Source organism: Dermacentor albipictus, chromosome 9, assembly GCF_038994185.2.
Source record: "Dermacentor albipictus isolate Rhodes 1998 colony chromosome 9, USDA_Dalb.pri_finalv2, whole genome shotgun sequence".
Lineage (NCBI taxonomy): Eukaryota > Metazoa > Arthropoda > Arachnida > Ixodida > Ixodidae > Dermacentor > Dermacentor albipictus.
Genome location: NC_091829.1, coordinates 83,218,399 through 83,243,241, shown reverse-complemented (window position 1 = coordinate 83,243,241; position 24,843 = coordinate 83,218,399). Strand labels below are relative to the sequence as shown.

The 24,843-nt window shown below is 48.8% G+C and overlaps 1 protein-coding gene across 4 annotated transcripts in view; it reads left to right on the top strand.

The window, feature by feature from the left end:
• Positions 1-23,128, top strand: part of LOC135919846 (negative elongation factor B-like) — a 46,416-nt gene extending 23,288 nt beyond the window's left edge. For 2 of the 4 annotated variants that reach the window (XM_065453806.1, XM_065453803.2), the window contains exons 6-12: positions 1,452-1,547; positions 4,951-5,010; positions 8,338-8,494; positions 9,300-9,520; positions 18,193-18,303; positions 21,001-21,156; positions 22,947-23,128. In XM_065453806.1, the coding sequence (XP_065309878.1) occupies positions 1,452-1,547; positions 4,951-5,010; positions 8,338-8,494; positions 9,300-9,520; positions 18,193-18,303; positions 21,001-21,129 (774 nt within the window). In that variant the 3' untranslated portion in view covers positions 21,130-21,156; positions 22,947-23,128. Of the gene's footprint in view, positions 1-1,451; positions 1,548-4,950; positions 5,011-8,337; positions 8,495-9,299; positions 9,521-18,192; positions 18,304-21,000; positions 21,157-21,679; positions 21,798-22,946 lie in introns of all 4 variants that reach the window. The other 2 variants (XR_010570072.2, XR_010570071.2) reach the window with 2 other exon arrangements.
• The last annotated feature ends 1,715 nt before the right edge of the window (positions 23,129-24,843 follow it).

Sequence of the window (24,843 nt, the reverse complement as noted above, 5' to 3'; positions counted from 1 at the left end):
CCGACGGCTAACTTAAAATAACGTCTGCTTCAGAAGTTCGTTCCCCGCTGAGTTCCCATTGTGAGTCATTTGACAATCACCTGTGGTCGCTGTCATGCTCTGTTCTGCATCGCCATGAACTCTTCACTCGCGGCAGTGCAGACGGATAGCGGTTTTAACCGATAGTTTCAGCAATGCGGACACGTGATACCGCAGACTTACGCACCTTTGAAGACGACACACAGCGCGATTCCGACTAGTATAAGTTGTACGACCTGTTGTGCCAACAACCGCCAGATTTCTGATAGATGGCAACAAACTCGGAGAACTACGAGCTGCCCTCTTTCAAACGCGCCGCGAATTCGGACCATTTGCATCCCCATTGTCCACTTTCCCCAGTGGACCATTGGACCATGGACCATTGTCCCCAGTGTATGGATACTCCCTCACGATCAGCTTTGATGATGTGACGTTCGAGGGAACCATAATGTGCTGGAAGGGCTATTGTTGCTGGAAGGGTACTCGTTGTTGTGAAGTAGAACACACGAAAAGAAAATTACGTCGGAGGCGACGAAATTGTTGCTAATACGTTAAGCGAATCATTCTCGAATCGTCGCAAACAAATTAAGTGCAAAAATACGTACTATGCGTGCAAATATGTATCTTATTTTCGACCTATGTGATCATTTACTCGCACTAGCAACTCTGAGAGATCTTCCCCTCCCCATCCTCCATCTTCCCTTCCTGCTACGACTACTCGATGTCTAACCCCGGGCAAGATTCAAGCGCTCTAGGTTTAAGCCACACTTGATTGACTGTAATGGGGGAACATTATATGAATTATCATGACTGCACTTCCTCCTGGTCCAGAAGCATTACTACCCACATTAAAACATTGGAGGAAATATATATCTGTCTTGCTCTCGTGTCAGGATAGGCGCCACAATAACCCACATTTTATTATACAGTGTCTGGGATTGGCCCAGTCTTGATTCCGTCATTTCCGGATGTATAAGCTTCTAGAAGTTATCGACTTTCAGTAAGTGAAAAACCTCGCGTATCAACCTGCATTTCTCAGGCTTAAATTTACCCAGTGCACATGTGGTGTCAAACAGTTAAGAGGTCCAGGCGACTACTGTTGTCCGCAAACGTTCTCTTTGAAGCCAAGTAACGATGGAATATTATATCGCTTTCCTCGCTTAGCACCACACTACCTGGGTGTTTTTGGGCAGAAACGTGGACATCTGTACTTCTCCGCGGCGCTAGAATTCTCTCTAAACGGAAATATGCGCCAACATTCCTTCGCACGATATGGAGAATTGAAATTTTATACCGTGATTTCTACGTATGCGGCTGCATACGTATGCTGCGAAAAAAAAAACACGCTATGCATTATTTTTTTTGTCATGATGGATGCACTCTTTTTATTACTTTTTTATGTATTGGAGAGCTGATGCATTTAACATGCGCAGGACAACCATTTTTTGGTGCTATTGCTGCGCATGCTGGCCCTGGGCATGGAGGCGTGGACGATGTTGAACACCGAGAACTACACGGAGCCGAAGCTGGTGAGCTAAGGTCGCGGAACGGGCGCAAATTGGGGATATTAAAGGGAACAGTATCGAGGGCAGTGGCGTAGCAACGGGGAAAGGGGGGGCGGGGGGCCGTGGGCTTTGGGTGCACGGGGCCAGTAGAGGGGGGGGGGGGTGTCATATACGTCTGAAAACACCCGAAAATTGTCGATATCGTCGCGTTACTCGACTACACCCGGGGGGAGGGGGGGATGACAGAAGAGCTATCGGCCCCGGGTGCCAGACGACCTAGCTACGCCACTGATCGAGGGGGTGAGAACACACCGAGGCTCCACCTGCAGTCAACACCGGAATGACGTGTAAAGTTGGTTCACGTGCCGGAGCGCCTGCTTCAGTACCGTCGCGTACTTCGTTTTTCGTCGTACTGCCGCGATTTTTTTTTTGTGGTAGCTTTGCGCAATAGCGCTTGTTCTTTGTTTTGAGTTTGAGGTATTATGCACTGTATGAGAGAATCCGGTGGTTTCTTCGTGCCCGTGTGGGTTAGGTTCTGCTCTTCGTGTACCATCACAGGATTAAAAAGCACGACTGCTTCTAGAGAGGCTCGACCGCGGTTAAATCCTGGCGACAAATTTTAAAGAGCGGCATATACATGTACGAAAATAACAAATCGCACCCGCAAGAGTTAATCTGTCGAATAGGTGAAGCGAGATACACGAGACTAATTCAGGCAGTAATGCATCTGGCAAAGCGTTGTATCTCGTAAATCGACGGTTAGTTAGTTTGTTCATGTGAAGGGATATTGTCGTAGGTGCTTATAATTTATTGGTAGGTTTTCTTTTTTTTTCTAATTCCTCGCTTACACGCCTGTATCACGTCGTTCGGGTCAGTCAGACCGTTATGTTTGGCCGTCTACGTAGAAGAGATGCAGTTTATTCGTCTGCGTAAATCGATACTGCCTCACTTGCCAGCAATACTGTTGGTCGATAAATATCTGGGGCAGCTTAAGTTTCATCGTCGGTACAATGCGAACGCGCGCCTTTGTTAGCATGCATACTTGATTTACTCTGCACCCTCAATAAAGAGCTTTCTCTCTCTCATTACCTTAGCACCCACGGAAGGTCGCGTAACTTCCAAGGTTTGGCGCGCGAGAAGACAGCGCGCATCAAGCCGCACCAGCCTTCTCGCTCGCTCTCGCATGCCATCCGTCGAGCCCGCAACAGATCAAGTGACCTTCGACGCACAGCACGGAGGAAAGAAACTAAGGGGAGGCCCTGACCTCACTTTTTGTGAAGCTAAAGTGAAGCCGGAAGTTGGCGTTGCTTATGGCGTTGCTCCGCCTATCGGGCCAGCTCTCCTCTCTTGTTTACATTTCTCGCGAAACCACACCGCGCTGCGCGCAACCGTGCTCTCGGACCCGCGCGCTCCGCAGCAATACTAAGCAATCGTTAGCACGTTAGCATGATTCCGCGAAAAAGGGCAAAATTTCGCGCGGATATTCCTTCGTCCGTAGCCATTGCCGTGGCGCGGTAAATTGCGTACAGCGTTGCATGCGCGTTCATTTCACAAATTTTAGTTCCTCCTGTCCCACCTGGCCACAGAAACATCCGGGAGAGCACGGTCCAGATAACGCAGCGCAACAAAACACGAAGACCAACGCAAACCTGCCCGCACGGCGCCTTTGCCACGGTACGAAACCTACGGAGCAACACGTGTGAGCGCACAGAACCAAAACAAAGCCGCCAGTGTGGCCCGAAAGGCGTGGCGCTAGGACAAAAAAATAAAAAAAATCAGCAAAAAAAGAGGAGAACGTACTACGTCACTTCCTCCACACTTTTCTGCTAGCGCGCGGAGGGGGTAGGGCCTCTCCTCAGTTTCCTTCCTCCATGACGCACAGTGATTGAGCCGAGCGAGCTCATCGGTCTAGGCCGCGCATGCGCCCTGCGCTGCGGTGTTTGCGATGGAGCGGGGCGACTGCGCAGATGAGTAGCCGCAGCTGTGGCCCCGTTACAGTGATACTAGAATATTTCTAGTACACGCTCTAGCCTCGGGTAGGAGTGTAGGCTTGAGCTGCGCGAAGGTCGTCACCTGTCGGTAATATACGGGTTACCCAAACGAGGCACAGGCGCGTTTCGGCTCGACCCTCGGTTTTCTTTAGGGGTGAACAATAGGTAAGGATACTGCGCCATACAAATCTCCGTCGGACCCTGTGGCCACAACAAAGCCCTGCTCGGCTCCGATTGCGGCAATTTTTTATGTGGAATCCCAAAGCAATTAATAATTTGGGATGCTATCCGGTTTTGGAGACGCACCCTTCTATAAACGTTGAGAGATAGAGAGAGAGAGAGAAAATGATAAATGAAAGGTAGGGAGGTTAACCAGGAGTGAGCCCGGTTGGCTACCCTACATTGAAGAAGGGAAAGGGGGATGGAAAGATTAAAAGAAGAGAAAGTCCACTGGAGATATCAGTCGGTCACTCAGTCCGGATCACAGACGCTGACTCAATCCGGTCGCTTTCAAATATCGGAGCAGCGCTCTTGTGGCCTTTTGTAGCTGCGATATGCGAGGTCATGGTCCCAAGATCTTGTTCAAGGTTAATGGCTTTCCATCTTGCTGATTGAGAGCTGTGCAGAGGTCTTGCCTCTCATTTTCATAAGATGGGCAGTAGCACAGTAGGTGTTTTATGGTTTCCTCGACGCCGCAGACATTGCACTCGGCGCTATCAGCCATTCCAATCAGAAATGCATAAGCATTGGTTAATGCGACGCGCAAACGTAAACGGCACGCTATAATCATGATCATAAACATAATCATGAACGTTGAGGTTCCGCAAGAGCCTCGGATCTGGCCGCGATTACACTTGTGTTTTATTTTGCCGGTAGGCACCCGGTGGCAGCTCCATTCTGCCTCCCGAAGTCGTAGCGGATCCTCTACGACAAGGTCGTCTGCAGTTGGAGAATTAAGGGTCAAGAGACCAAGCCTAGACATTTTGACAGGGCCCGCTACCGCGGAGCGATCTTCCACAAGGAACCGTGGCACCTGGCCACGGGTCATCCTTGTGCATCGCGCATACTAGGCGGATGTTCAACCACGAGGCCGCCGCTGTGCTTACTTGGTCACTCGAGACCAATCGAAGCGCGTGATCGCCGATGCACTTCGAACGTCCGCATTATTGCTATCGCAATGAAGATAATAGTATATTCGAGCACATTGACTGCCAAATTTCTGAATGGTATACGAATCGAATAACGAAGACAAAGACTTCTTAGAAACAGACTAGCAAACAATTTTGGTTGGGTCGAGATTTCCGAGTTGCTTGTCTTTGTCGCCGACATTTTGAAGCTTAGATAAGAAAGGTGCTGTAGGTAGTATAGGCGTGTTCTTGACACAGGTTTCGCTATAATCACGATCATTTTTTTTGTACGTGGCGTGTTTGATGCAGGACGTGCAGCTCTTCACAAAGTTTCTGCCATCTCTCATGTGCCTCATGGTTGATGATCAGGTGAGAAATGCTCTGTGCATTGTTCTTATCAAAGTTTCCCATGCGCCACATAGATCGAGACGTACCAGTACGCCATTTATCTTTATAGAAACACGTCGCAGTAGTAGTAGTACAAAATGAACTTTAATTATAAGTAAAAATCGATATATTTGTTTATTTGATCAGTTATACCCTGTCAAGAGAGCTTGCACAGGGGAGCGGTGTTACACATTACTGTAAAGGATGTTAATAAGAAGGCAAAAATTATTCTTATGAATGTGATGTTAGGCAAATGTAAAAAAAAGGTACAGCGGACAAAATTAACTGCACAGAAATAATTAAGTGTTTCTAGACATGAGCGAAAGGTAGAATAGATTCCGATAAAAAAATTACGCATATGCAATGGACATCTTGGAATCTACGCGAAGCGAAGCTCTCGTGAAGTGGTTATTGAAAGGCTCAAGTTGAATCACAGTAAGCTTAAAAAAATTAAATTATGGGGTTTTACGTGCCAAAACCGCTTTCTGATGATGAGGCTCGCCGTAGTGGAGAACTCCGGAAATTTCGACCACCTGGGGTTCTTTAACGAGCACCTAAATGTAAGTACACGGGAGTTTTCGCATTTCGCCCCCATCGAGATGCGGCCGCCGTGGCCGGGATTCGATCCCGCTACCTCGTGCTCAGCAGCCCAAAATCGCGGTAAACTGAGCCAAGCCTGAAGAAAGATCCGACGTTTCGGAACCACGCGCGAGTTTCCTTTTGTTCGCCGACTTCACTGGGAACGCCACGCGCAGTTCAGATACGTCGGACCTTTCTGCAGGTTTGGTCAATTGACCGCGTTGAACTTCAACGCAGACTGCAGGCCGATTCCGTTGTCAGTCATTCTAGGCTTTACTTAATCACTGGCGGGGATTACGACCCCATCTGTACTAAGTGCGACCACGGAGTGTTCGCCACTCTGGAACACATTCTCTGGGGAGGCGAGGTATAACCCTCCCTTACAGTCATTACTGCCAGCTCCCTCCAAGGAGGGTTGGAACCAGCTGCTGACAAGAGCAGACAAGAAAACACAAGTGGCACTCGTCTCGTGGGCCCGAGGCGTCGCTCCCCCCTGGGAGCCACACTGTAGCCTACCTGCCCTAACTTCCAACCCTGCAGTGGCAAATAAAGTTGTTTCTCTCTTTCTCTCAACGAATTACGCCTGACCAGGCCAACTTTTCGTCGCACTCTAGACTACTCAGATGCTACAAATTTGTCCGTTTCGTTCCTGCGTCTTTGGGGTGAGGGAAGCTGGCCCGGGCGCATGTCCCGTCGCGCACCCGTGACACGCATTACGTGACACGCGCAGTTATCGCCTCGAGAGATCCGGTCGGCGTTAGCACGATTGAAGTGTACGCCTGATTGGTTAGGGCATCGGGGCTGCGGTGCTGTGGGAGCCGAGTTTCGATCTCACCATCGGCTAGGCAGGCAGGCGATGAACTTTATTCAGGTCCTGAGGAGCGACTCCGAAACCCTCTTAGGGCCGATTTATGCTCGAGCCGCCCATCGCCGCAAGCCGTACCGCACGCTTGCGGTCGCGCGAAAGATAGCACATATCCAGCACTAGTGCACAAATTACCATTTACACTGTGTGCACATTGTATACCTTACATATTGTAAGCCGAAATTTGTGCACAAGTGTTTGATACGTGCAATATTTTGCGCGACCGCAAGCGTGCGGTGCGGCCTGCGGCAATGGGCGGCTCGAGCGTAAATCGGCCCGCTAGAGAGGAGCCGCTGCGGGCTGCTCCCACGTCGGGATGGGTCGGCCATGCATGACCGCCGCGCCGTCAGGTAATTATAACTTTTTTTAGGCATGACCTATTCGGTAAGATAGTATGTAGCACCCAGCAGCCACGGCAAAGAAATTCCGGCAGAGATCGCAAAGAAAGCTTCGCTTTAAACGTGGTATGTCAAAAGTAATTAATGAAGGCAAAATGAGACATCCACCCGAGCGTAGGTAAGTGCTATAAAGAAAACCCATACAGGTTCCTCGAAAGAAAAGCCTCACAGTTGAAGAAAAATTCCTCCTGGTCCGGGACTTCGATCTTGGATCACCCACCGCGTTTCCGGGCCAGCCGCTCTACCATCTGAGGGAACCAGGCGGCTGGCACATGGCAGGGCGAACTCGAATTTATCAACAACTCAAAGCAAAGACAAAAGTATGACGTACTAGTTCTGCGGCTACGTCAATGACCCGCCGTGGTTGCTCAGTGGCTATGGTGTTGGGCTGCTGAGCACGAGGTCGCGGAATAGAATACCGGCCACGGCGGCCGCATTTCGATGGGGGCGAAGTCCGAAAACACCCGTGTACTTATAATCTATAGATTTAGGTGCGCGATAAAGAACCTTAGGTGGTCAAAATTTCCGAAGCCCTCCACCACGGCGTGCCTCATAATCAGAAAGTGGTTTTGGCACGTAAAGCCCCCATAATTTAATTTCTACTACGTCAATGTCAAAAGTATGTAATGCTATAGTCTTGCGACCAGCAGTGTCAAAAGACCTTTAAAGCAAACGAGCATGCGTGGATGTAACCGTGCTATTGCTAGGCGTTACTATTGGAGTCGAATTGGTTGAACTGCTGGCGGAAAATTGACTGACAAAATGGGACCCTGTCGTACATTTCGATAGACGAGATGTTGGTTGCATAGTATCTTTTTAAACGTGCAGTATACCTTTACGTGCTATTCTGGTGGGGTAGATATTGTTATGATCGACCTCGACCTGTCAAGAGTTAGAGACATTCAGGCGTACGTTCCCATGACAAGATGATTTGCCTCGTCCCAGAAAAGGCTGTTGCGGTAAGCTTGGACCTCGACCTGTCTGATGTGAGAAGCGCTCAAGCGGGCATCCACATGTCAGCATAATTGCCCTCTTCCCCGAAGCGGCGTCGAGCCTTTTCCGTCCGGACTGACACAAAGGGAAGGACGGAGGGAAGAAAACCCGAAAGGGAGGAGGTTGTCGACGGTAAAACCTACTTCCATACGCTCCCCACGAAGACTTCGACGACCACAACACCGCCAGGGGTTACTTAAGGTCGTCCTGGCCTCCGTGTTAATCAGAACCGCTAGAGACTCGGATGAGAGTCGCAACCATGTAGCAATGAAGTGAATACAATCTTTTGTACTTCTTTTTAATCATATTGACGCTCGGCTTCGTCGTCGTTTTTTAATTCCTGCGTTGAAGACCCACCTCACCCGGTCGAGATTGTATCTGTATGACTACAATTCAATACCGAAAATTTAAACAGTTTCTAACAATGGCGTTTGCTCGCTTCTAATTGTATTTTTTTAACTTTTAACGTTTCAGTTGCGAAAGCGGGACTCCCGCACGAACTCTCAGGATGATCAGGGATCAGCCAACGCAAATACTGATTACTCGGGACCAGTCCCTGAAACGTTCCAGGCCTACGTTCAGGGGAATCCGCTGGCGAGTGTGCTCGCGGTGTTCTACGTTTTGCACGTCGGTGAGTACACATGTATCTTGGTTCATGCAATTCTACACCTATGTTTGTCATTACTGATTCTTGATCGTTTTGCGTTGTTAATGTACACGTGTTCTATCATAAAAGCCGGTGAATTCGAACATAAACGCAGAATTGCGAGATTTTCCTTCACAGAGTTCATACCATAATGCTACTCCTCTTACCATACAATGAATTGTGTGTTGTACGTTGAGGCTTGACTAATGTGACCTGTAGATAATGCGCAAGATATTACTGGGGAGGTATTCTGCAAGAGTCCACCTAGTGGACATGTCCATTTCGACTGCTGTTGAAGTTCTGATTGGCTGGGCTGCGCTGCGTGTCCGCCGCAACCGGGCGCCACAGCCAACCAGCGCTTCAGTAGCAGACGACATGGACACGTCCGCTAGGTGGACTCTTGCAGAATACCTCCCCAGTTCAGCTGCTACAGTTTAGCCTCTCCGGTTATGGTGTTTGGCTCGTTAACGCTACTTTTTAAATGCCTCCATCTGTACACTTATTCGCGACCAAAATGCTGCCATAACGCTGCAGAGGAGTTACGAATAAGTGCCGCAAATTCGCATGTTATTAGGAGAGATTAGCTTCTCGACGTTGGTAGCTTAATGTCGCTGAAGTACGGCCCATCGTATAAAACATGATTTCTCGAAAGCATTGCCCGTTGAGTTACGCTGTCGCATCGGGGGGTGAAGTTCCGACAGGTGGCCGAAGTGCCAATGTCCCGAGCTCCTGGTCACGTTGTCGAAGTTCCCCAGCCAACAGTCGCGTGCGTGCGCGTGCGTTCGCGCAGCTCGTCAGCGTGACCGAACGGGCCTGCTGCGTGTGCTGGGCACCCTGGCCACAGCCGAAGGCCGGCGTGCTTACCGGGACCCGTTCTTGCACACGCTGGTTGGCCACTTGACTCGCATGGCTGACCACTTTGCCAGGGAAGACTTCTGCATGGTCATTTTCGATGACTTCTTCCTCCGGGGCTTGAGAAGCAGCGCTCCGAAAGGCAACAGGCACGCCGAGGTACGTCGGACGTATTGGGCGCACGGTTCGACTTGTGCTGTTGGTCTTTCTGTGTCTGTGCCCACCTTTGTGTTGTCTCGTCTCCCCGTTTCTTTTTTTTTTGCCCCGACTTCCCTCACCCAGTGCAGCATGGTGAACGGGTGAACGTTGTGCTTTTTTTCTCCCTATGCTCATTTTTAATGCGATAGCATTCAAGGCGAACTTCAGCTACATTTAGTGCAGCCTAACGTAGAGTCCCAAAAACGCCACGAGAGAAGAATGTGAGAAACTGACACGCGAGGCACGAGCCTTAACTTTCGAATGAGCGACTTCGGCTCGAGAGATGAATGGGGGCGATCGTGACCTAATGGTTGTAGCATTGGATCAGCGTGGTTTTAAACGGCGGCTTGATCTCACCATCGGCCGCGCATTTCTTTATAGCATTACAGGCGGACATCGCCCACTTTGGAGGTGTCGAACAGGAAGCTCGAGCTGTGTTGAGCGTAGCCAAGTGGATCGCGGTGTGCATGCGATGACAAGATTCTAAGAGACGTGGGGGTACGAAACGTCACTTTGATAATTGAGAGTGTTGCCAGATCGCCCGGGAGGCACGTGCACGCATGCGCCGTGACGTCATAATCTAAGCGGGAGCAATGTCAATTTATGGCGTAGTTTTTTTTTGTGCGTGTTGTCTTAATGCGGGTGCAAGGACGTTGTGTTTCTTTCAGGAGGCAATAGCTAGTGATTACTTTGTTTTTGTGCGGTGTTGTGCAGCCGGCAACACGAGGCAGCCCACCCTGAAATGCTGCTTTCTGCAGCTGTCGGCAGGTGGCGACACAAGTTTATGCCTGCTACGTCGCGGTAGCAGCAGCTCGCATTCCCATAAAGTGCGGGAAAATTTGTACTTTTTTTCACCTAAAAAACCAAGCAAATAGCTGTGCCGAGTTTTATGCTAAACGACGTATAGACTCCAAAACACTATCTTTCAGCAAAATTTCAGCGCGTGAAGTGCAGCGGTGAGCGCAAAACCATTTTTTTTCGAACGCCTACGCAGCTCAATGCGTTGCTGGCTCTTTTCAACTGACAGTTGGTCTTGCTGGGGGACGACGACGAAGTGTTTCTATCATAGAACGCTTGTACCTTTGTCTCGCTTTGTTTTTTTCGACACTCTGGGAGCTGCCGCTCCCTTGTTGCGGCAATGGATGAAGAAGCCCTCGAAGACCTCCCTGGAGTCAAGCCATCACGTGGTGTCGCGTCCAGGAAACGTGGAAATGCGTCAAGTGACACGGACAGCGAGGCAACCGAGTTGTACTCGGACAGCGTCGACTCGTCGGACGATGATTTCGCACTTGTCATGAGCCGAACTACAAAAAGAAGACTGCTGCGGAGGTCATCGTCGCCAAGTGTTTCCACCGTGAAGACAACACCTCAGCGCTGGCCGCACACCATGCTCTTCATGTCTGTGGACCCAGTGTCCAACCTTCGACTTCTAAACAGGCAAGTCCTTTCTGCGTTTCTTGAGGCAATCGCGCCAAACGAGATAAAGGACGTGAGAATAAATGCACGGAAGAATATCCTAGCAGTCGATGTGCTACACCGTAGTGCGCTGCAAAGCCTACGGCACGTAACGGAGATCGACAAAGTACAAGTGCGATCCATGATACCTACAGGCTGCAATGGCACTGTCGGCGTCATTTATGATGTCGATATTTCTATACCAACCGACGACTTACCTATATTAATAAAGCCAAGTACAGAAGGCACTCTTATCACGCACATCACACGACTTGGCAACACACGTTGCCTGAAGCTGTGGTTTGAGGGAGACAGCCTTCCCTCGCACGTCAAAGTTGGCCACGTCTGCCATCCAGTCCGCCCATACGTACCGAAGCCCCTGCAATGCTACAAATGCTGCAAGATGGGACACGTAAGAGGTGTCTGTAGGAATAACTTCGTGTGCCCACGGTGCGCCGAATCTCATTTAGCAGATGCCTGCCGCGCAACTGTGTTGAAGTGCCCTAACTGCTATGGTACCCATGAGGCCTCATCCAATGATTGCCCCCGGGTGAGGAACGAGTGAGCAGTACTCAAACGTATGGTACGGGACCATTCAACACACAGAGAGGCTGCCGCTACTCTCAGGCGACGACGACATCGGCACCGTGGAGCAGCACGAAGAGTTACGTCTACTGAGAGATATACGCACTCTTCCGGCACAGCGGCTATCGTATCAACGCCAACTTCCACAAAGACCGACCGTGCGAAAACGAAGACTGGGGCAACACTCTCACCTCCTGAAGAGTGGCCTACACTTCCACGAGCACAACCTGCATCGGAGTCACATCAAAGTGCGCCGCCCTCAATGATCTCACGAACCGAGGATGCGTCGACGCCTGAGGATCGCCAAGTCGTAGTGATGCTAAAGTCACTTATGGACGCCATGCGCATTCTACTACGCAACATGAAAACCCCGTCGGCACAGAGCGCACTGCAGGTGCTGCACACCTTGAGTCCGGTGCTTGCGGCTCTAGGGTAAAACCACGGCCCGAGAATCACCGTCGTTTCAAGAGGAGGTCAAGAATGCATCTGTATTTCAGTGGAACGCCAGAGGGCTTAGGTCACGCATGTCCGACTTCAGACAGTTTGTATTTACGCACCAATTCCCCATTATCGTGATTTGCGAGCCCGACCTGTCAGCTCCCATCAGACTGTCCGGGTATGAGTGATTTATGTCCTCTACCCACGGAGAGTGCAGCAAGGTCGTTGTGTTTATACGCCGTGACTTGACTTATGTACATCACCTAGTGCCTCCTGACGAAGCAAATCAATACGTTTGCTTAACAGTGAAGAAGAAAAAGCTCACGTTCACAATTCTTGGAGCTTATTTATCTCCAACAAGCCGTCTAGATTGTGAGCGCTTACGGGGAATTTTGACATCGACTCCACAGCCGTGGGTGCTCACTGTTGACTTTAACGCCCACCATTACCTATGGGGAAGCTCCAAAGTGAACTCTAGAGGCAGAACGTTGGTGTCCTTTGCTAATGACCTCGAATTTTGCCTGTCAAACGATGGAAGCCCTACTTATCTGCGTGGATCAGCGTATAGTAGCTGCTTGGACCTTACCTTCGTTTCACGTTCGCTTACGAGAAAAGTGCACTGGTTTTCGGATTTAGAAACGCGGGGTACTGACCACATCCCAACCTATTTGAAGATTGAAGGTTTCACTAGCTCCAAGTCCTCCAGAACCATCCAGTGCACCGATTGGCCTAAATACAAAATAATAATGGAAGACTGTTGTCGTGACGGCACCTCGTATAACCTACAGGGCGCGATAAAGGATGCCATACAAACAACCACGCATTTGCTTCCGAAGAGTTCTTCCCGCACCGATTTCGACATCGAACTAGCGAAACTTCGAGGAATTCGCCATCGCGCGGAGCGAAGATATAGACGCACGAAGTCCAATTATGATTTGAGATTGGCTAGACGAACACAAAAGAAAATACAGCGTCGCATGAACAAGCTGGCTTCACGGCAATGGGTATCCTTTTGCGAGTCCCTGGATCCGCGAAAACCTTTGTCGCTTATATGGAGGACTGTTCGTGGCCTTCGCACAACCTTTGGTCAGTGCCACCCGTTTAAATCTCTAGCACTCCATCTACAATGTAGAGATATTGACGTCGCTGAATCTTTCTGCAGAAAGATTGCTGGCGAAGCAAATTCCGATGGAACGGGTACGGGAACGCTCGACCACCCACCGTTCTCACGCGATCCCCGCATGGAATGCCCTTTTTCTATGGAAGAGCTAGAAGCTGCGCTGGCTTTGGGCAGGCGTTCTTCAGCGCCAGGACATGACGGCATTACATACCGTGCCCTGTGTAAGCTAGGAGACCAAGCTCGGAAGGCACTCTTGCTCCTGTACAACGACTCCTGGCAGACGGGTACGGTTCCGCAGGAATGGAAGTCAACTCGCCTCATTCCACTTCTGAAAGCTGGCAAGTCGCCTTTGGACATTTCCTCATACCGTCCGATAGCACTTGCCAGCTGTGTCGGAAAAACAATGGAAAGAATGATTTTAACACGTCTGGAATGGTACTTAGAGTACTATGACATCTACCCAGATGCAATGGCTGGATTCAGATGTGGCCGTTCGTCAACAGACAACGTTGTTGACTTGATAACGTTTGTGCAACACCAAAAGGCCTGTAAGCGACTATCTCCTGCTTTGTTTCTAGACGTTAAAGGGGCATATGACAATGTCACCCATGAAGCCATCCTTAGCACGTTAGAAGCCGTCGGACTTGGTGGTAAGATGTATATGTGGGTGTGCAGCTACTTACAGAGAAGACCATTCTATGTCGACACAGAAAATGGCCCAACATCCGAGCATTACGGTAGTCGAGGAGTCCCTCAAGGCGGAGTGCTTAGCCCGACTCTTTTCAACCTTACCCTCTGTGGATTAGTTGACAACCTGCCAAGCACCGTACGACTTTCCATCTATGCGGACGACATCTGCATTTGGGCATCAGGTGTGACACGACTTCAGCTTCGCGCTCGACTTCAGAAGGCTGCCACAATGACATCTTGCTACCTTCGTGAACAAGGACTTGAAATTTCATGTGGGAAGTGCGCAATGGTGGCATTCACGAGGAAGCGAATGTCTGCTTACGGCGTATCTATTGACGGGCAAATTATACCATACAGCAGAAGTCACAGGTTCTTGGGAGTCGTAATTGACAGAGACCTATCTTGGACTCCGCACGTGAATTACGTGAAAAAGCGGCTGACTGCTATCTGTCACCTGTTCAGGTTCCTTGCAGGAAAAAGTTGGGGAGTATCTGTACACGCTATGTTACAGCTGTACATGGCGTTTGTTCGTTGGATTCCTGCGATACAGCCTGCCTGCAATATCCAACACCTGCAAGACTAACCTGCGTATGCTTCAGAGTATTCAAGCCCAAGCCTTTAAGATATGTCTTGGCTTACCACGCAGTGCATCAACGGCTGAAACCATTGCCCTTGCGCAGGATTACCCAATCACGACGCACATTACCGTTGACACACTGCGTATGCATCTCAGGCATTGTGCTAGGACCCCTTCCCAACACTTGGCAAGCCTCACTGCTGCAAGGCCCTGCTCGACATTTAGCGGCATTGTCAGTGCACATCGTGCGTCGTTTACTTCAGTGTACGCACCTGCGGCCAAGCCAGCGTTTCCTCCGTGGTGTTTGAGCCGTCCACAAGTACATCTAATGATTCCAGGAGTACAGAAGAAGACAGATCTACCGGCCCCTGCTCTAAAACAGCTGAGCTTACTTCTTTTGCATGAAAAGTACAGGAACCATGTACACATCTATACCGATGGATCGACTACGTCGTGCAATTCTGGTGGTGCCGTGGTTATACCAACGCGAGGAATGACACTACGCTTCAAGACATCGCATGTCACGACCTCAACGGCGGCAGAACTAACGGCCCTGCGTCGAGCACTGGAATTCATCGCATGTGAAAGAGCTAGAAAATGGGCTGTGTTCTGTGATTCAAAACCGGCATTACAGTGCACGCAGTCAGTTCTCCGACACGGATGCCATGACCAATTGACATATGACATCGCGAAACTTTACCATCATGTCCAACAAAAAGGTCACGAGGTCGTTTTTCAATGGGTACCTGGCCATTGTGGAATCAGTGGCAATGATTGCGCCGATAACGCTGCTCGCACAGCACATCATGACGAGCACAGCGTTCCAATTCCGCTTTCGAGGACAGACGCCGCTATGCAGCTTCGACACCTGGCACGCAGTCTCACACTGACCGAGTGGAACTCGCCAAACTTGCGACTTACACGACTGCATCGACTAAACCCCTCCCTGCAACTCCGACCTCCACTCAGACTTCCTCGACGTGAATCTACGCTTCTCTGTCGCCTTTGGCTAGGAGTTGCCTTTACACAAGCATACTCTACATTAATTGGAATGAGTGACAGCGCAGCATGCGAGGTCTGTGGCACCGAAGAAAACATCGACCACCGGCTGTGCCACTGTCCACGATACACCCCTGAGAGACAAGAACTTGCCAAAGCCTTTCAAAAACTGGACAATCGGCCGCTTTCTGTGCAGGTGCTGTTGGAACAGCGCCCCCATCGCCCGACGGCCCATGAAGCGGTGAAGGCACTTTTGTGCTGCTTCAGGACGACGGGCTTGTGCGACCATCTGTGACTATTAATGAAATTTCTGTAAGCCCACACACGTCAGCGAACTCACCGCAATTTCCTTCTTTATTTCCCTCCTCTCTTTCCCTGTTATTTTTGTTATCCCCTTTCCCATTCCCCCGGTGTAGGGTAGCAAACCGGACGTTATTCTGGTTAACCTCCCTGCCTTCTCCTTATCTCTTTCCTCCTCCTCAACTGACAGTTGATACCGACCCACGCCGCCGTCGGCTCTCCCTGTATGCGTGACTTCTCGCCGGAAGTTTAGTGAACACTGCTTCTGCAGTGTGCATTCACTCTTGCGCCAGATACCCGAGTTACTATCCAAGCGCTCGTATCACCCTAATTAACGTTCTCGTGCATTCCTGCGGACTAACTTTTCCACGCGAGGACCCCCATGCACGCAACACATCCGAGCGTTCGGTTTTATATGGCCGGCAAACTGGAAGTACTGAAATTAATAAATCAAATTACTGTCTCGCACACGGCGTGATTGAAGGCTGAACGACGTCACAGTTGTACGACGTACAAGCATCCCCTTTATCATGTTTCCGCAGATCAGATTAAATACCTCTAGCTGCGAAATATACATTGGCGTGCCAATTAACATTTTATGTAAAGGCTTTTCTCCAGCAGCTCGCGACAATGTTAACTGTAACGCCAATGAATCTCTGGGGGTGGATATGTCGAATATGGAGCTATGGAGCTGGTCTTATGACTTCTGTTAAGTAGACATGACGTCACTATACTGCTAGGCTTCAGCTTCGCAAACGCAATATGTTTCCTTAATTGAATAATTAAAACAAAGTTTCTCAGGCAATCTTCACTATAGCTGCGATTTATCATGCAATTTTCCCCTTTTCAGAAATGCAGCTGAAATGGTGCAAAAACGCCGTAACAGACAATCAAAAAATGTGTTCAAACGACATAAAAAAGGAGATGATATTTCGATAGAGTATGTTTAATTATGTGAGATTTCGAGCACCGCTAACAAACCAACACCGTGGTATGTGTCTTTGTGTTTGCTTTGTCTCTTCCATTGCAAACGTCGATAAGAGGCTGCCATCAGACGAGTTTTCTTTAAGTCCTTGGCCTAATGCAAACAGCGCAGCTCAGATAACAAGTTCCGCTATAGCCTTTCGCGAAGCCACTGGGCTGGACGCACGTCTTTAGAGATGCTACAACTCTGTGAACTTGTATGTACGCATCGCTTCCTCATACCATCATAATTATTCATCAGCCCTTTTTCTCCCCGTCCCTTTTCCCCAGTGTAGAGTAGCAAGCCAGAGGAAGTTGTAGCTCAGGCAGACCTTTCTGTCTTGCTATAAATCTCTCTTTCTCTCTCTTGATTCGCTTGAACTGCTTCGACGCTGTTTTCCTATTTTGTCCCGCTTACTGTCACATGTCTGTTTCCAACAAAAGTGCGAATGTCGCAAATCAGTCTTAAAAGGCCTTACAGAAACTTATGAAATATTTACACCAACTTATTTTAATCGCATCTCAGTGTAGAACAGTAGCCGACGCCTTTTGTTAGTCCCGTGTATTAGTCCCATATCTCATATAGAGATATATGCTGAATAAGACATTTACAAGGGTAGTTTGCGGAAAGCGAGATTTACGAATAGAATCAAATATCAGTCATGTACTCGATATAAATGACCTACTGATTTCAAATCGAATACCTATAATTTTTTTATTTTCTAAACGAGAAGTATGAAGGCTGCGGGTGTCCGTCCGTTTGGTAAAAGAAGATGGACTTGTTTACGTGATTTTGTACTTTTAACGCTGTTACACTTGCAATGCTACATCGCCGCAGATCGTTTTGCAGACACGCTAGCAGGGGTGGTTGGCCGAATAACACATTGCTTTTCATAAATAGGCGAAACAGTGTTTTACACTGTTTAGAGGCGAGGCAAATGTATTGAATGACCGGGAGCTATTGGGAGCAAGTCAGCCACTCGTGCTTTCCCTCACGAAGTGGCGCCTGTCTACAGCAGCCGCGGTTAACCCTGCCGCGGTATCATTTAGAACAATCACTACTTGCAATTTGCTTTCTGGCAGTGCATTTGTAAGCGGTCTTATCGTGTAGTATTGTTACGCGCGGAGGGACACAAACAAAGGAACTACAATGCATCTACAAGAGCAGAGCAGCCGGAGACCAAGATGGTAACCGTATCGTGCCAAGCCCAGACGCCCGCGTCTTCATCTTCCTTTGTGCCGTGTCTCGTAAGCGCCTGTTGTGTCGCAACAATATGTAGTGTTGCAAACCATGTGCGACCTGGGTAATCTCCCCGCCATTCTTCTTCTTCAGTCTCTTATCCTGTATTATCGAACTGAAAGGAATATTCGAACCTTACAAATACTGAATTGGCGAATCCGAATACGAACAGAACGTCGAAGGCTATTCGATTTGCGTTCGAAATTTCGAATTCTCGAACGCCCTTAATTTTTTGGTTTCCTCGTCGCGTATGCCGTCTTTTACAGAGTACCAGGATCACTGCGAAGCATTTGATGCGCTTGCTGTGGCACGTGCATGCCAAGTTGCCTCCCGCAAGGTTGAATGGCCTGGTGAAGAAACTCCAGCCCTTTGCTCAGGTGAGCTGTGATTTAGCGGTGTGTTATGACTAAAAAAAAAGCAGACTGTAGGCGCTGTCTTTGTCGTGACGACTTGGAAAAAGAAAAAAAAAAGAATTTTCTTCAGCCACTCATCTGTTAACGGTCAAATCTGTCCCTCCAAATGCGTGTATTGTTGTCTGTTTTGTAAAACAAAACTGCTTTACTCACTACCTTAGCTTACTGGCATAGGTGTATCAGTTCCTTGCGCAAGCCCGGAAGGTGAAACAAAGTTCACGAAAGAAAAAAAAGCTCTAATTCCATCCGACTGCAGCACAAAGCTACGAAGGAGAAGCCATGCGGGTTTCTCAGAAAAAAAAAAAGAAGAGCTTTACAGCTGAAGATAAAAAGCAGCCATAGTCCGGAGATCAGACACGGGACTACCGTTTTACCGGGGCGGTCGTTCTATTGTCGCAGTGAACCAGAACGCAAGCAGACGAATGAATGAATGATGAATGAATGATAATTTTTATTTTGGACCTAGACAATACATTGTTAATGCGAAAATATGGAGCCAGAGAAAAAAGTCGCAGTTTCGCCCGAAAGGCGAAGCATCGATTGCGATAGCAAATTAGTAGATAGCTATGCGAAGTAACGACAGTAGTTTTTATCGGCCGTATGGACTTGTACACATTCGCTTACTAAGTAGGTTAACAAGCACAATGTTACGCACACTGGTAAACATGAACACACCTCGCTCGATGACCGCAGAAATCCGCTGTCAAAATGCTGGAGGGAGGAATCGCGGCAGCAGCAACGAGCGACTTGACCTTCGGTCATCTCTCGCGTAACCGAGAATGAAACATCGAAAGCACAGCGCAGGCGAAGGCTACTGGCCCTACGTGCACTCTGCAGACATCGCAGATCGCTTTGTAGATGAGACCAGCGTGGGCCACATCGCAGGTCGCTTTCAATATACGGCGCTAGCACGGCCGCGCCGTAAGCATCAGCCGCAGGAGAAGACACCCCCCCCCCCCTCGCCTCACCCCTGTGCCTCGCGCGTGACAGAAGAGGGCGCGCTTCCGCCCCGCCTTCCTGGCTCGCCCACGCAACATTGGGCCGCGTCCTTCGTCTCACCCTCGCAAGTTTCCACTCGCACATACAGCATACAGCATTCGCAAGTTTCCACTCGCCTGCGCATCGCACTTCATCCCGTCATGGCCATTCAAAGGCTGTTTATCCCCCTCCAGCTCGCACCTCCGCTCATCTTAACTCTTTCTTCATTCAAACAGCGAAAGACTGGAATCATCTACCTGCTGAAGCGGTGCACCACTCCAGTCATTCATCGTTCAAGGCATTTATTGAAAATATTATGTAAATATGCCCACCCCTCATGTAAAACCCCAAATGGGGTATTTGAGGTACCAATAAATAAATAAATAAAAATAAATAAATACGGCGTGCGGCAACGATTTTATCGCTCGTGGACTTCATACGAGACCTCACGCCGACGCCGACTCCTGCGCCGACGGGAGAAATGCGCCCGGAGTGTCCATACAATTGATGTCGCAATAAACAATGCGTGGCTCTGCTGTCGCAAACACCAGAGACCACCGGAGCTGGGAGAAGGCCAGTGAACTAGTGCGAAACCGCACACTTAGTCTAAATTTTGCTGGGCTTCCGCCACCTCCGCTGGTATTGGGTGTTTGCGATAGCAGGGCCACGCTTTTTTTTCCGCTCTGAGAAAGAGGACCGCCGAAGCGAGCGCACGGGTTTTTACCGGAGAGCAATGACGTCACACCCCCCGCGTCTCCGCCGCGCCGCTCCTTCTCCCCCGCTAGGCACCACCCAACTTCGCAGTGTCGCTATGCTGCGTGTTGCTATTTTTATACTCTGCTTTCCCTCTCTCTGTCAGGTCTCTCGCCAGCTCGGCGAAGTTGCGGACGTCAAGAGAAACTTAGCGAGGTCCTAACAGCCCCACTGTAAAAAGGAACCTTGTGTAATTGGGAGGGTCCGCTCGACTGCTGTCGCGTCCTGCTCGGTTTCCTCCCAGAACGCTCCCGAAACGCAGGTTGCGCTCGCTTCGCCCTACGGGCACCTGCAGATTTTCAGAAACGCGCCCACATGCCTAGTAGTGGAACTGCCGGTTACGTCAGAACACCCACCTGATGGGAAATCGCCTGTAATGGAACCGGAAGCTATCCTCTCAAATCTCTGTGGGGCTCTCTTTCGGGATGAGAACCCCTACAAACCACCGCGCGCCGAGCCAAGGGCTTCTTGTAGCCATTAGAAATAGCAGTGCGTTCTCGGCTGCGGAAAGCGTTCTTACCTGATGATGATGAAAGAAAGGAAGTGAATTCACGTAGTAGTGACAACACGTTCTCTGATAGCAGTAATAGGACCGTATCTTTTATTTTGGGAACGGCCTGCCCTATGGCATAGTAAAAAAAAGCACTAGGAAACAGCAACCTATTCATGCTTAACGCAAGCGCATGCAGCTTGAAGTCAAGGACATCACCCTGTATTTGTCCAATATGTATAATTGAACATGCACGTACAGTACATCTCGAACACAAAGTTGTTCTTTGTATGTGTGTGTGTCTACACATGGACTCACTTGTGGCCATACAACGTTCCATACAACGTTGGCTGGCTCTTTCCTAAACTCCGTAGCAGTGTAGCAACAGAAGTGTGCTATAGCAGAACTGGCTGATTAAGGGATTGAATTTGTCGTTTCAGACCAGCGAAGTCCTGAAATCGGCATATAAAGGCTTGCTGGAGAAAATAAAGTACGTGCCACCCGAAGCAGCAGGACGCGGTTCAGCAAACCCTGCATTGCCAAGTTCACCAGCGTTGACATCTATCTGACTTAGAAGGTCCTGCCTTCGAAATAGGGTAAGTTATTTGGTAAGCAAGCAAAATCTATGCAAAAGAAGTTGTTTGCTATTTCCTCATAGAAGGTTCGCAGTGTCCCGACAGGAGAGCGACCATCAACGGTCTTGATTATACAGTTTCCTACCTGAAATTAATGAGCTGCGATTCCTCAGCTACCGTGAGAATAATAGTCGAATACATGAATTCGTGTGATATTTGTACTTGTGGACTTACACGTTCTTATCTGAGAGGCCCAATTCGCCTTTGTTGTGGTCATATTGAAGCAATAATATATTTTAGGCGCAGAAGGCAATACAGCTCGGTGGAAATGCATGATAGTAGAGAAACTGTGACACGTATAACCCGCCATTTTGTGGAAAAAATGATCTATTTGAAAAGTCACTAGCATCGTCAGGCTATAAGTACGAAGTTTAGAGAGATTAATCATTCCCCTGCTGACTGAACCGTCAGGCTTGCAGTTTCCGTAGACACTAGCACCAACCTTCCTTCTAGTAATTTCTTTTTCAGAAAACTATGGCCTCAGTATGTTGTGCAGGTGGGTCACGGAAGGGTCGTGGAGGGCGTCAGAAAGAGCAGTAAGTTCCGGAGGCTCAAGTAACGGGACTAAGGCTATGACGACGATATGCAAAATGCAATGATACGTACGTATACTCACATTTCATTTTTTTTACAACATTGCGTTTCCACATAGAAAACGGAAGCACACGTAATTGCAAGTTTGTTATCGTGAGGTTGCCTGCACGACCCAATGCGCTTCGCAATGACACGTCCGTGGGTGAGGACGCTTCCAAACTTTTCGTCAGGTGGTCCCGGGTGAAGCGAGGTTCCTGCCGCGGCGCACACGACGCTTTAGTTTCTTCATATTCAAAGACGTGAGGCAGCTTTAATTGTCGACGCGCCGTGTGCTCCTTGTGTTTCCTGACGACGTTCACGTGATCGACTGCACTTCAAATTACTCTCGCTTGGGTGGAGTCTTCGGAGTTGCTCCAGCACAATATTATTCCGGATTGGCTTGGCAGATAGCGCTTGTGTCTCTTATGAAATACTTCGCCGATGACAACGCCGAAGACAGTGTTGCGGTCTGTGAGCCACTGGTAGGCGATGACATGAACAGTTACTGTAGTACTGCGTTGAAGTAGTCTATCTACGACGTGAGACTACATAAAGTAATAATAAATTAGCGGAATTCGTACATTTTGCCACTTCTTTTTGCTAACTCGGCCTTTCGAATAATTACACCAAATCTCGCTGTCCCGCAAGGGTCGTATTAGCGGAAATCAACTGTATATTTTAGAAAGAACGTCGTACGCCTGGCCAGGGTCAGCAGCGTAATTAAAGTGTTGCGGCCTTGCGGCGGCTTGAACTTGGAAACTGTGCTCGGTAAACCTGTAATGGGCTTAAACCTAAACCTAAACTTGAAAGTTTCTTGATAAGCTTGAGCATGCAAGAATTGTACTAGGTGTTTTTATATATACCCCCTTGTTTGAAATCTGCGAACACCTGTTCAAGGCACGTCATTCTTCAGAGAAATGGGGACGGGCGATGTGTTGGTGCAAGATAAGTAAATGTTTCATTATGCTTGACGTCAAGAAACAGCGAGAATCAACAAGGGAGCGATGCCGCGTAAGATCCTTTCAGTGAACCCACTTTCCATAGATGATGAGTTTCCTGTGTAGTCGGTGCTGAAACATCTGCATCTTTTGTTGTACACCTAGACTTGCACGCAAGCAGCTTCATCGCTTGTTGTGCGCAAGTGACGTCACAGCGTTCGCTCTCTATCTTCTTTGCAGATTACACGTTGGCAGTTTCCGAGACTTCAAGTCGCTGTTGCGTTATGAAGCTGAAAATTTCGCACCGGAATCGATGGGCTCGACATCCCATGAACGCGCAGGCCCGCTTACCGAAATCATCCGTCCATACTTCCTATAGCGACTTCATTTGTTCATTTGAAATAAACACCCAGAAAAATGGCGCACCTTCGTATTCTTCGTAATTATTTACTCGCAACACAATAAGGAGGGCCTTTTTGCATGTTCTAGTCAGTGTGGAAATACACTAGAATGCAATCAAGAACTCCACGTGGCCTTCCCGCAATTTGCAATTTGTAATAACACTGCCATACTGAGCAGCTGCGGAATTATTCTTGCTTTCGTGCGACAACGTACGATGAAAAGGAATGCACTGAATCAACGGCAGCACCCTCCCCTAGCAATAGTAAGCGCTTTATCAGTGCATTGGCTGCCATATTTTGGACAGTGTGCATGTCACAAAAGGTAGCTTGACACCTGTAGAAAGGGTTTCCAACTAAACTACTTGGTAGTTAATAATTGGTCGTTATCTTCTGCATAAATCCGTAGCGACTACGGTTCATCTGACCAAGAATACACCCGGAATTTCACCGTGGCAAAAAATGCTTAAGGATTTCTGGGAACCGATAGGCTTCCCTTGGAAAGCAAACCTGCCGACATTCAACACCACAACATTGTGTGGTCGGAATAAGGATATCAACGGGTAAAGGAATAACGGCATGAACCGGTAAAGTAGATAGATACCCATGAAAAATTATCATAGAATATATTCAGTAGGATTGAGTGACATCAAGACTACAATGTTTAGCGGTCGTGGTGTTGGGCTTCTAAGCACGAAGTTGGGGGATAGCATCCCGGCCACGGCGGCCGCATTTCAATGGGGGCGAAATGCGAAAACACTCGTGCACTTAAATTTAGGTGCACGTTAAAGAACCCTAGGTGGTCCCAGTTTCCGTAGTCCCCCACTATGGCGTGCCTCATAATCAGATCGTGGTTATGGCACGAAGAGCCCCGGATTATAATTAATTTTTTAGATTGACAGGAAGTGACCAATAAAGAATGGACGATGCACACGTCCTCCCAATGAAACAATGTTTTGCCTGTGAATTATTCTTGTGCGCTTCGAAAAATTGTTCCCTACGGATGCCACAGGCACGAAGAATGGGAGCCCAAGGGTAAGTAATGGGTGAAGAGCACAGCGGTAATTTCTCTTCAAACAAAATATGTGTACGTGCTCAAGCGAATCATAGCATCTAGTGTCGCTCTCCTTTTTTGTCTTCTTTCCACATCTTTTAGCATTTATTTTATTCATATATATTCCTGGCTGTCCCCTTCGCTTTTCTCATTTATGGCCTCTGGAGAGGCGACAGCGCCGCAGTTGTCCTCTTCAGTGTCTGTGCAATCTGCACCGATTTTCGACGCACTATAAGGACAGTCACATCGTGGTTTACACATTCATGAGCCCAGCACACGCTCACAGTATGGAGACTCAGTGAGCCGCATTACTAGCAATGTAATAGCTTTGCATGAAACTGTGTTGCGAGTTCTCCGAGGTTGAACAAATCTGCCGGGCTTCTTTTCTTTATTATTGAGACGCGTAATGTATCGGGGCATAACGCGTTATGTTTTCTCGATGCAAGGAAGGCACCAACAGTCGAGATTGACGCCAGGAATGGCCTGGGCGGAGTGAACCCCGGATCGACCGCTTTCAATTTCGCTTCCCCAGCGCTTGATGACGCCGAGATTCATCCCGTCCTCTTCCTTTCCATCTACTGCAGCCGGGCAGGTTCAAAGGCCGGCTGCAGATATGAGAAAGGCGACCTGAACCAGAACGTGGCAGCCGATATCAGCGCAGTTCCCCTGGAACCACCGACTGACG